Genomic DNA, 12073 nt, shown 5'->3' with positions numbered 1-12073 from the left:
GGATTAATGGTTTTGATTATGAGAGAACTTTTTTATATGTTTTGATTTCTTTTATTTTTATTTTCACTTCACCTCCCAGTTTTTATTTTGCTTGAATCATTGCTTTCATATCCTTCATGTCTTATCTAAAGATTTTTAGGTCTAAACTGCCATCTGGTGGTAATCTCATGCAATGACAGCCTGTTTATATTGACTAAAATACAACAGTGATTTAGCAGAGAGTTTAGACATGAGTCAGGACTTTTATCACTTCCTCCTCACATTTTGGGTCTACAGGAAATCTTTAAATAACTTCCTGCAATCTGGAAATATATTAATGAGTCATTCTGATAAAGGCTTTAACACTTCAAATGCCAAGAGAAACACTTAAAACAGTTGTGATTAAAACATTTTCAACATTGATGGCCACACAGGCAAAGGACATTTATTTGTATAGCACATTTCAACACCATGTAATTAAAAGTATTTCACAAAATGCATCTAGACAGAATATAAAAGCAACTCATTACACTATAAAAATACATTTTAATATGATTAAAAGTGTTACATTGGAAGTAAAAGTTTAGCTAACATAGAGAAAGACAGATACAAACAGAAGAGTAAAGAGTTACGGTGCAGGAGAGGAGTCTTAACAAACTCTTAATAGTGTCAGTGTTTGTGCTGCAGGAGTGAAATATTTAACTTTAAATGCATTTTGGGGCTGTTGACACTTAAATCACATTAACTAATTTAATTCAAGGCAGCTCGGACATTTTTTTCCCCCATCATCCTTAATTGTCTAGCTGCTTTTGTGTCCAAAATGTGCAAAATGAGTCACACATTATAATGTATTTGTGTGTATAAATGATTGCACTGTATCAAAGGTCACCAAACTATCATCTTAAAAGAAAAGTGGAGGAAGCTAACAGAATAAATTTGGATTAATTAAAGGTCTTGCAGCATCTGTAAATTAACATGTGACTGAATGTATTTATTAATTACTCTGTTTCTCTCTGCATAGAACCGTCAGCCAATGGTGAACCAGATGAGTGGAGTGTCCAATATGAATCTACCTCTAAGGTCTAATGTACCAAACCAGGTCAGTCTATATATGTGTAGCTCTGTGTATAAATGTATGTATGTATCTTTCTCCCTCTCTGCATCTTGTTCCACTTCACTTGTTAACACTATTCAAATATTCTGAAGGGAGGCTTTTGCATTAAGCAGATTAGAAATGTTTCCCTGGTAGATTATTGACTCTCGCTGCTCCGTGTTCAATCAAGCATAATGCATGTTAAGTATTAAATGTTTCCTCTATAGTTGTATTCTTGTCAGGGTGGAAAACCCCATTAAACTGAATTTAGATACTAGATATGACTCAAGTTTAAGCCTTGTCACAGTGGCATGAAGTTTATAATTATTAATCATACATTATGCTATTTATTTAATGTATAAATGCTTTATATGTTATTATTATTATAAACATTATAATGATTGTGGCAGTCAAATTACTGTATTAAGAAGTATCTGAAAGCATTTGTTTTATTAGTTGAACTTCTGCATTGCACATTTACATATTGCAGATTTATTTACACAGAGATTGTTTATTGTTGTATATAGTTGTTTTTTTTATTTCACCCTTACGCTGCTACGTTTTTCCCCCACTATACTGCTTGTGTCAATTTGAGTTATCCTGAGGAGGGATCAATAAAGACACATCTTATCTTATCTTATCTCATCTTATATTAGGAGAAAGGTACTTATCGTAGAAATGGTTACATGTTTAACTTGTAGAAATATAAATGGAATTAATGTACAGTATTAATGTAAGAAATAATCAAAGTTTAGTAGTTTTTACGCTCCTGAAATGTGCAAGAGCAGATGAACCAAATCATTTAATCTTCTTTTAAATCACTTTGTTAAACAAATTTTCATCAGTGGACCAATGAATAATTTTAGTTTATTTTAATTAAGCTTTTATTTTATTATGTTTTATACACTGCACGTTTTAAATATGTATCTTATATTTATGGAAAGTGCTTTACAACATGGGTTTTTACCTTTTGGTTTTATTGTTTGTTGTATGTAAAGCAGTAACAGTGACTCTATTATCATTATCATTATTACTATTATTACTGTTATCTGCTTTTATTCAAATCCACTCAACTGCAGCAGGCTTATTTACATCTTCAGTGATATTAAATAGCTCTCCAAATTGAAACAGTGCCATCCTGATGCTGGTTTCTGGTTTTTCAGAGCATGTTTTCAGTGTAACTTAACATCACCTTGCCCTGTTTCTTCTTCCAGGGAACCCTCAACGCCCAAATGCTGGCCCAACGTCAGCGAGAGTACCTCAGCAACCACCTACGCCAACGCCAACAACAGCAGCAGCAGCAGCAGCAACACGTGCAGCAGCAGCAACACGTGCACCAGCAGCGTGCCATGATGATGCGGACGCAGGGCATCAACATGTCGCCTAACATGCCCAGCGGGGGCGCCGCCCCTACGCCGATGCCCATGGGCGGCACCAACCCGCGTCTCCCCCAGGGCAACCCACAGCAGCAGCAGTTCTCCTACCCGGCCTCCAGCTACGGTACCGGCCTGCCCTCTCCTCCTCCACCTCCTCCTCCTCATCCCGCCTCCTCCAGCCCCTTCTCCTCCCCTCTCTCCCCCAGCCATCATCTGGCTAGCCAGGGCATGATGGGAAATGTAGGCGGGCAGTACAGCGGGGTAATGAGTCCACCATCACAGCACAGTGCCTTCCACTTCAGCAGCGCAGGTATATTATTAAAGCTCGGCAGCGGCGTCACGATTGGTCTGTGTGCTTGGTGGAAGTCGCTTTCTCTGTTTTTCTGTGGTGGCGGTGATCAGATATAATCTTCTTTTTAATGTTTCTATGTAATTATTGTAATGTTATTTCCATTTTTTAAGGTGATTGGCTATTGTTGTTATTGGAATTATTGTTTATTTTCTTGCAGTTAATTTATTTTTGTGTGCAAATCAAACACTCCATACCTTTTCTTTCTTTCTTCTTCATAAATCAATTAAAAGACTTTATGGCCACAGATGGTAATTGTGGAGGGAAATAGCTGTGACGGTGGTGGTAGCATCTTCTTTGTCTCTTCATATTTCTTTTAATTTGTTGATTTAATGTCGTTTTTCAGTGATTTAAGATGTTCGCTGCTCACTTGAATCTAATTTGACCAAAGAATTTGATTATTCTGGTAGTTTTCAGATAATTTTGCAAGTTTCGAAAGCGAGAACAAAACAGTATTTTGTACTTTTTTGTATTTTTAACTGGACACAGTGGCTATAGTTTGGATTAATTGTGATTTATTTGTTATTTGTTAGTCTTGGGTCAAGAAGTTCATATAAAAGCTAAGATTTTAATTTCTTTTATATGTCAGTACTGTCTTTCCCTCGATCACTCTTCATGAATTCAATGTTACTCTGTTAAATATTATAACATCTCCAAATGATCAAGATCTCTGAGTAGATTTGGAACTGAATAACTTTACCGATGTCCTCAGTCAGTTTTTTACTTTGGTTTTCACACATCAAGCCTATACTTTTAAACCTTCCAGGAATGAGCCAGCAGCAGCAGCAGCAACAGCAGCAGCAGCAGCAGCAACACCAGGATCCAGTGTCAGGCTTCCCATGTGGGGCCACGACCCCCCAGAGCCCCCTGCTGTCCCCCAGGATGGGGCAGGGTCAGAGCCCCATGCTGCAGCAGGGCCAGGGCCAACCCCAATCCCAGCCCCAGGGCCCGAACCAGGGAGGGCCCCCCAGCTACCAGCCCAGCACAGAGCTCAACGGATGGCCTCAACAAGCCAACATCTCCACCAGCAGCAGGTACAAACAGTTCATTAAACAAATGCGAACATGTCTTTGTTTAGTTTTAATGTGATGATGTGACTGAAAGCAAAATCCAACAATTATATTAAATCCACACAAAACAAAGTTAAGAGGATGTACAGAGCTTATTAACTTTATTATTAATATCTTCAAAATGGATTTCACTAACCAATACCACAGAAATCTTGCGTAATAACTCAATATTGTATTTATCTGCTTAGCTGTAAGTGAACGTCAGTGGTGGAAGAATTACTGAGATCTTTTACTGAGTAAAGTAGCCATATCATAATGAAGAAAATACTCTATTACAAGGAAAAGTCCTGCATTCAAAAGCTTACTTAAGTAAATTTACAATTTTGTACAAGTATTGGCTGCAAAATGCAAAAAAGAAAGAAAGAAAGTACTCATTATGCAGAATGACCACATTTATATTGTTTTAATTATCATGTACTTTGTTCATTTTTGGAATATTACTGTTAATAATTGACATGCATGTATAAGCAGCATTTTAATGTCAAGGTAGAGCTAATTTTAACTATTTAACTTGATATTATTTTGGGAAATCGAATCTATAACAATGCATATTTTATATAAACTGGTCATTTCATGTATAAAATAATAAAAAGTATAAAATAAAAGCATATAATAAATGTATGTTGTGAAGGCAAAAGTACAGTACTTTCCTCAGAAATATAATAGAGTATAAGTATAAAGCAGCATAAAATGGAAATAACCAAATAAAGTACAAGTACCTCAAAATAAAGGACTTAGTAATGAACTTAGATATATTCCACTAGTGCAGTAAATTCTCTTTTCTTGCAATAAATCAATAAGAATGTATAGAATATATACCTTTTTCTAATAATAATTCATTTTATTTAAAGGCACCTTTCAAAGCACTCAATGACACCTTACAAAACACACATAAAGCAACAACAACAGTACATCAAACAATATAAATCAGCTAACATTGATGTGGAAGTTATATATATAAATAAATATGAATGTGACTACATACTGTAGTACAATAGTACAATGGATAAACATTCTGAATATCATACTGACTTGAATGCGCCTCCTTCCAGTGTGTACCCCCAACAGTCCCAGTCCCAGTACCCCTCCCAACCCAACGCAGGGATGTACAACAGCAACAACAACATGAACATGGGCCATGGCTCCATGGCGAACAATGGAGGCAACATGAACCAGATGTCAGGACAGAGGAGCTCAATGGCCTCCATAAATACAGAGCAGGTGAGAGACTGACAGTGTCACATACATTCATTCTTTAGCATTTGATTCATGCATTTACTGTAGCTTCACATTACTATGCCGGTGTTTGAGAATCACCTTCTGTACTTAAGAGGTATTCTTCAAGAGAGAGGAAGTTTCTTGTTTAAAAAAAACAACAAATAGTGTATTGTTATTACATTAATTTCATTTTTCTGGAAGATGCAACACAGACAACTTTCACATGTAGCTTTTCTAGTAAATGTAAAATGAAAATCAACTCTGAACTGTGTCAAGTGATTTCCCTATAATAGTTATCTTCAGTATACAGGAGAAATAATACTTCTCGCAGCTGTTTGCATGTTTGTTATGACTTTTGCAGCCACTAGACTATTAACTAACACCAGTGCTGGCCAACAATATGTCTGAATTATTGTGAGATCACTGAGGTCTACTGACAGAAATCTAGACTTAAAACCAAAGGAGACCCTGCTTTTGCAGCCTCTTGAACTGTCTTCCCCTAGCTTTAAAAAAAGTCAGCAATAGTTTTAAGAAGCTGATTAAAAACTCACCTGTTTCATCAGCACTTCATCCTGCAACGTGTGTTTTCCCACTGTGTAGTTTTATTGATTGTATTGTCTTTTTTATGTTGTTATTTCCTGTGTTTTGCTTGCATTGTACTCTAGTATTATTGTGCTTAATAAATACAGTTTTTTCATTTAGTTACCTGCTTACTTTTCATAGGTGAGTGATGGCAGCCTTATCCTGGAGCAGCTGGCAGGAATTGACATGATGACACAAGAGGGCGAAGACAATTCTGTAAGTCGGGCTACACATTCACTTTTACACTGTGTACACATTTTTATGCATTAATTACATAGACTTCTGTAAGTGTTATAAGATGTTAAATAACAGTTTCTGTACTGCTGATTGCTCCTGTCTGTGCATTTAAATACACTAAATTCACCTACATTTGTCATAAAATCACTGATCCTGATAAGTGCAGGTAAGACTAAGCTGTCCAAAAGCTAAGTCAAATTATAGGATCACAAAGGTTTCATCATATCTCTTTAATAAAACATTTTGTGCAATTTTGGATACCTGTTCCTTACACCTGCAGGTAGTCATGAGCTGCTGTAAACACAGTGTATCTCAGGGCTCAGTTTTAGTTCCACATTTGCTTTCAGTGTTGCATTGATGACACTACATTTGTCATTTAAAGACCTAATTATACACATTTTTTATAAGAAGTCTTCATTTGTATCCTGCAAGAGAAAATAGGAACATTGATGTGTCTTTATTGAACTAAATTAACTTATAGATCCTCCTGTTCAGCATGTTTTAAAAAGCCATCAAAATGGGAAGAGCAAACAAATCATCCATCTGAGAAACTTTAAAAGTAGATGTTCAAAGTGAATCCTTAAAAGTTGCTATTTAATTGTAACATATTACAAACACAATACCTATTACTACAATAACTTTGAGGCTGTTAGTGTTATGATATTTAAAGAAAAAAAATCCTTCTTTGATCCCGATTTTCTCTCTTTTTATAGAATTTTTGCTGACGTCAGCTGCAGTTGAGACAATGTTAAACAACAGGAGCCCACGCAAAAATACTGACGCGTCCTCTCAGCTCATCGGGAAGCGTCAGGGTGAAGAGGCGATGGGGAGGTGGGGGACACGTGACGATGAAGGCTCTGCTCCCTCCTCTACCACACCAGTCAACTCAGAGAAAAACTCAAAGGCGCTCGTCATGAAGAGAGGAAAACCCGACACATGTAAAAACCTTCTGAACTGCATTCACATTTTATGCAATTATAGGGAAACTGCCGTCTGAACCACCAACATGACAACTAATGCACAACAGGAAGAAAGAAGTTTAAAAAAAAAAAAAGAAAAGAAGAAACTGATTGCAGATTATACTGGAAACCTACTACTGGGACATTTTAGTTTACTGTATCTGATGCTGTCGTTCTTAGTGACAGAAATGTATTAATTAATATAAAATATGTTCTGCAGAAATTCTCAAGTCAAACCTGGTATAAATCTACATTCCCACAGCATTATTTTCATACAGGCTTGTGTCAGTATTAAAATACACTGGTACACTCAAACATATACATCAACATCACTGGTAAAGGTTTAATGGTAACCCACGTAGAATCAAATACAGTGACTAAAAAGGATATTAAAAAAAAGTATTCTTGTGTAGCATTTTGATTTTTATATTAATTGCATAATTTCACAAATTATGTCCTGTAGCTGGTCTGAAATTCACACTGGATTGTGTCAAGAGCTGTTAATTTATTATGTGTTCTTGCTCCTTTTTTTTTTTTTTTTTTAAATAAGAAAGTGATGCTAAAAAGTTAATATATTAAAACATCAGAATCAACAGGGGTGAGTGTAAAATGTTTCTACTGTATGTTTTGAAGACACAGAATGAAGAATTATTTTAGCACCTTTCAGACAATTACCAGGTTTATGTAGTGTGTTTTTTCATTTTTTTTCATCACTATATAAATCATCCTGTTGCAGTAAAACCTAACCTGTCATCGGTTACGAGTCTCAAGTTTTACATACATGCACCCAGTTAACGTGCTGTGGTCAGATGAATGTATTACTAAAAGTTTTCCCACTGAAAACACACAACTTTAATCCTCTCAACAGTGTATATTGTGATAATGAGAGTAAATTTATGTATTGTGTGTGTGTGTGTGTGTGTGAGCGTGCGAGTGTGTGTGCGCGCGTGTGAAACTGAAACAAATTATGTCAAGAGTTGTTTCGACATTTAGAGACGCTGAAATTTGTTGACAAGCATAAATGAAAATCTTTTTATGGTTCTGTTTGAGAGCTTGACTGTCAAATGAGAAGGTTTATGAAAATATTTTAAAAGGTATTTATAGTTTTGAAAGAAGAAGTTTTAGAGATTCTTTTTGTATAACGCACGAAAAAGAAAATTAAGTATCTTTAATCTCTCAAAATGGTCGATTTTTGACGTCGATTTTGAAAATATATCTCAACTGCTGTAGTAAAACAGGGGAGCTGTATCCTATTTAATTTCTTTTTTTTGAATGAAGGTGAATGTGTATAGAAAGTGTAAATATTTAGATTTATTAAACCTTTTTTTGTCTTTTTCCCCCTTAAGTGGTATTGCAAAGCAGCAGTTTGGAGTTTTAGTCCAACAAACATTTCTCTTAGAGAGCAGAAAATATCTCATTGGTTGAATTAAATTTCAGTTGTTGGAGCTGAAATAACTTTTTCAGAGCAGGATTCAACTAATTTAAATTACTTAAATGGCAAAAAAAACAATTTATGACCTTTGAAGAGCAGTCGGCCAACTAACTAGCTTTCCTCGCTAGAACTAGCTATGCTAAATAGCTAACCCAATATCAGTAATGCTACACTTTATATTTCATTTTCTATCTTTACCTTTTGTTTTTAGCCACATAAACCACAAAGCTTTAGCTATGGTGATATTGGTTGATCCACAACTTCTTCAAACATCTGTACAACTTCTGTACGACTAATGTATTTCCATTTAATCTGGTAAAGATATTCACGTTCCTAACAAGATGATTTACAACAACTTTAATGATTCTGTGACTTTTTTCACCATCAGTTTGTCTATTACTTTGGTTTACGACCAAAAAACCTGCAAAACTAACGACATTCCCATCAGCCGTAACAAATCTTAGCATGCTAACAGGCTAAAAATAGATGGTGGCCATTGTAAACATTACTTTTCTAACAGTTAGCATGTTATTTATGCATGCCATTACATTAGCGTATACCTGAAAGCATCCCAGCCACCGTTAACTCTTATTTTACTGATTTAGTCCGATCTAATTTAGCCAAAACCTTCATTTAGTGGCTCCACTCGCTGAGATTTTAACCAATGAGATTATTTCTGCCTCCGTAGCAGCTTTGCTTCTAAATGAATGTGAGTATAAGTAATAAAACTCCATGCTACTGCGATTCATTTTTTAAAAAATGACACTTTAAGGTTGTGACGTACTCGCCTGCAGGAGTAGTCTGCCTGTAACTCTGATGTTACCGGCATTAACCTGAAGCTTTACGGACAATTCAACAGTACATCGCTGTCAAAAAAAACAGTCTTGTGTCGGAGCTTGTGGTGTTTAAATTGATCTTTAAATGATTTGAGAGTTTCTAAATACTCTCCTGGTGATGAGTTCAAGGATTTAGTCTGACCTGGTCCATAAAAACAGATTATTATACAGGTCAACTGAGCAGGAAACTCCAAACCTTTGAATCCAAAGTTATGTAGATGTTGACAAACTGGACCTCTTCTAACATTTTTTGGGAATAATTTCATTGAATCAAAAATATGAAAGGTGCTTTCGCTGTTTTAATGTAGGTGCTTTTGTTTAATGTAAGCTTTTTAAAAAAATTCTGAACAAAAACTGACTGTAAAAAAACTGGCAATGTGTGTTTTTTCAGGCCCCCCAACATCAACCCCCCCCCCCCTTTTTCTCTGCTTCAGATGGTCCGTAAAAATGAGTAATGTAATGTACTGAACATGTGGCATTCCTTGTTGTATGAAAATGTAAACTGACTGCAAAATGAAACACTGAAATTCAAATGTTTTTCTTTTAAAATACTTAACATAGATCCTAACCCAGTGAACTTCAAGGATTTTACTACTACTGTACATTTCCCTTCAGTTTTTTTTTTACCCCCCAGCTCTCAGTGCAGTATATTATACTCCACTAGATGGCAGTATAATACGACAAAAACCTTTTTAAGAGAAATTGTAAGCCATGGAAATTACTCTGAATGTCAAAACTCTCTGCGAAGGTTTAACTAAATCAATCAAAAAATGTTTTTAAGATGAAAGTGAATGATTTCCTCGTGATTTTTTTTTTTTTTGGACTAATACAGCGTACGCATACGAGTGTAATGAAGAATTTTTTCGTAATTCATAGATGGATATTTTATCACCTTTTAACAAAAAAAAAAAATACTGTAATTCATTTAAGTACCTTAAGATGCTAAAGACATAGCATAATGCCTTAGATCTATGATTCTCTGTCTGGTGTTTAACTGTAATTGTTTACAGGTGTATTATATGTGTCACATACTGCTGAGTGAGTGTTTTTAGCCTTTCATCAGTGTAGAAATTAGACAATTTTTTTTGTTTTGTTTTTTTTTCTCCCAAAAGTGGTGACTGTCTGTATCAACTCATGGAAAGTTCACAATCATACCGTGTTAGCATTTGGTAATCAAAGTGCAAATGTAATTGTAAGTACAGTGTATTGATGCACTTTTTTGTAAGTGCAAAATGTATGAGGGAGGCTCCCCCTCAACAGCGCAGTGTTTGGTTTTTATTTTTCAAGGGGCATTTAGGAGTCTGACCCCTGCTGGTGATCAGTCGGAATGACAACAACATCACAGTGTGTCTCTAAGCTGCCGTTTGAGCTACCGTGGCCTGTCAATGAGGTCAACATACATACAAAAAAACCACCAATTTTTGAAAATGTAATGTTCATAAAGTTATATTTTACTTCATTTTTTTTAGAAATATGAAAATATAAAACCACTTTGAGAGGGGGGGTTCATTTTATCTGCAAGTGAATTCCCAGTTTCAGTACCTACCACTAAAATTATAACACCTGTAATTTGAGAAATATAGATATTTTTCTTCAAATTTGTTTTTTTAATACAATTTAATGAAGTTTCTCAGTGTTAAATTATAGCTGTATGAGGACTTTGTGTAACTAAAATAGCCTAAAATTGGTAATATAGTGTTTTTTAAAATCAGGAATGGGGAGCTTGATAGTTTTCGATACTTGTTGCGACAGGCACGTTTTAGTTTATTTGGTATACTACATAAATAAACTGAGGTTTAATACCCAGCCTAGTTAGAAGTAAATAAATAAACCAATTAATCTGAATAGAGTGAATGTAAAATCCAGGATGGCATACACAGTAATTTCAGCTTTTTTAATTTAAACTTCACTTTAATTAATTGTTCGGATATCACTTTTTAAAACTGTCACATTTTATTTTTGTTTTTTTCTTATTTAAAGCCACTATGCTCAGTATTTGTATTTGATCATAGAGTCTTTAAAATGATAGAAAATATTTTCTTTTTTTTTCTTTTCAAATTTATGTAATAGAAAACATACCCATTTTTAAATTAAAATAATTTACGAAGTTAGATTCACAGGATAGGACCTTTTTATGAAATGTTTCTTTGTGAACTTTTCCTTAAGTGTTTTCACATTACAATGTTAAATCAGAGCAATATGTCAAAGCAGAGGGGAGAGTGTCGGTGTTTGAAGATCACTGTTTGCAGTTCAACAGATTGTTTTCTCTTTTTTAAAATAATAATAATAATAATAATAATGATAATACTCCATGCTGTGGTGTTCATATTAAATATCTCAGCGGTGACAAAAGTCCAGTACATACAGGTTATTCAGAGTGTGAGTGTTTTATTATGCAAAAGTCCGGACGTTCACACACTTTATGCAAGCTGTCGACTCTAATGTTGCTTTTGCCAATGCTGCTTGTTAATTTATGATTCATGCCACTGTAAATAAATTATTTTTATTGAGCGGGACTGTCTCTGTATTCTTATTTCATTCACTAGGATGTAAATTTGGCCTCTTTTTGTTGTTGTATTTTATATTAATGAGCTATAATGTTCAGCAGACCTGACACCGGCCCACAGGCCAGCTGACAGTCTTGCCTGGGCCCAGGAAGAGATAATCTTAGATGGGCCCCCACGCACCCGGATTTCTCATTTTCCCTTGCTCTTCCTCTCCTCTTCTCTCCTCTGCTCTTCCTCTCCTCTCCTCAGTGTTGGGGAAGCTACTTTGCAAGCATACCTTGTAAAACTACATGTAGTTCAGCCTGACAGTAGTTTGAACAAACTACCCCTGGAGAAATGTAGTTTGTAAAACTACAGCTAAAAAAAGTAGCTTTAGCAACTACTTATACTCATTATACTCATTTAACTCAGCGTTAAATAAATCAACATGTGGTC

General features: G+C 35.2%; 1 protein-coding gene across 3 annotated transcripts in view; it reads left to right on the top strand.

Annotated features, from left to right (window-relative positions):
* Positions 1–11642, top strand: part of LOC133991019 (nuclear receptor coactivator 2-like) — a gene marked incomplete at its 5' end in the record, with an annotated part of 34179 nt that extends 22537 nt beyond the window's left edge. For 2 of the 3 annotated variants that reach the window (XM_062429466.1, XM_062429465.1), the window contains 6 exon segments: positions 1001–1078; positions 2287–2758; positions 3564–3831; positions 4920–5088; positions 5809–5883; positions 6618–11642. In XM_062429466.1, coding sequence (XP_062285450.1) covers positions 1001–1078; positions 2287–2758; positions 3564–3831; positions 4920–5088; positions 5809–5883; positions 6618–6629 — 1074 coding nt within the window. 3 annotated transcript variants of the gene reach the window in all.
* Between the last annotated feature and the right edge of the window lie 431 nt (positions 11643–12073).

This window comes from Scomber scombrus, chromosome 11, assembly GCF_963691925.1.
Source record: "Scomber scombrus chromosome 11, fScoSco1.1, whole genome shotgun sequence".
NCBI classification, from domain to species: Eukaryota; Metazoa; Chordata; class Actinopteri; order Scombriformes; family Scombridae; genus Scomber; species Scomber scombrus.
This window is presented reverse-complemented; position numbering and strand designations above follow the sequence as displayed.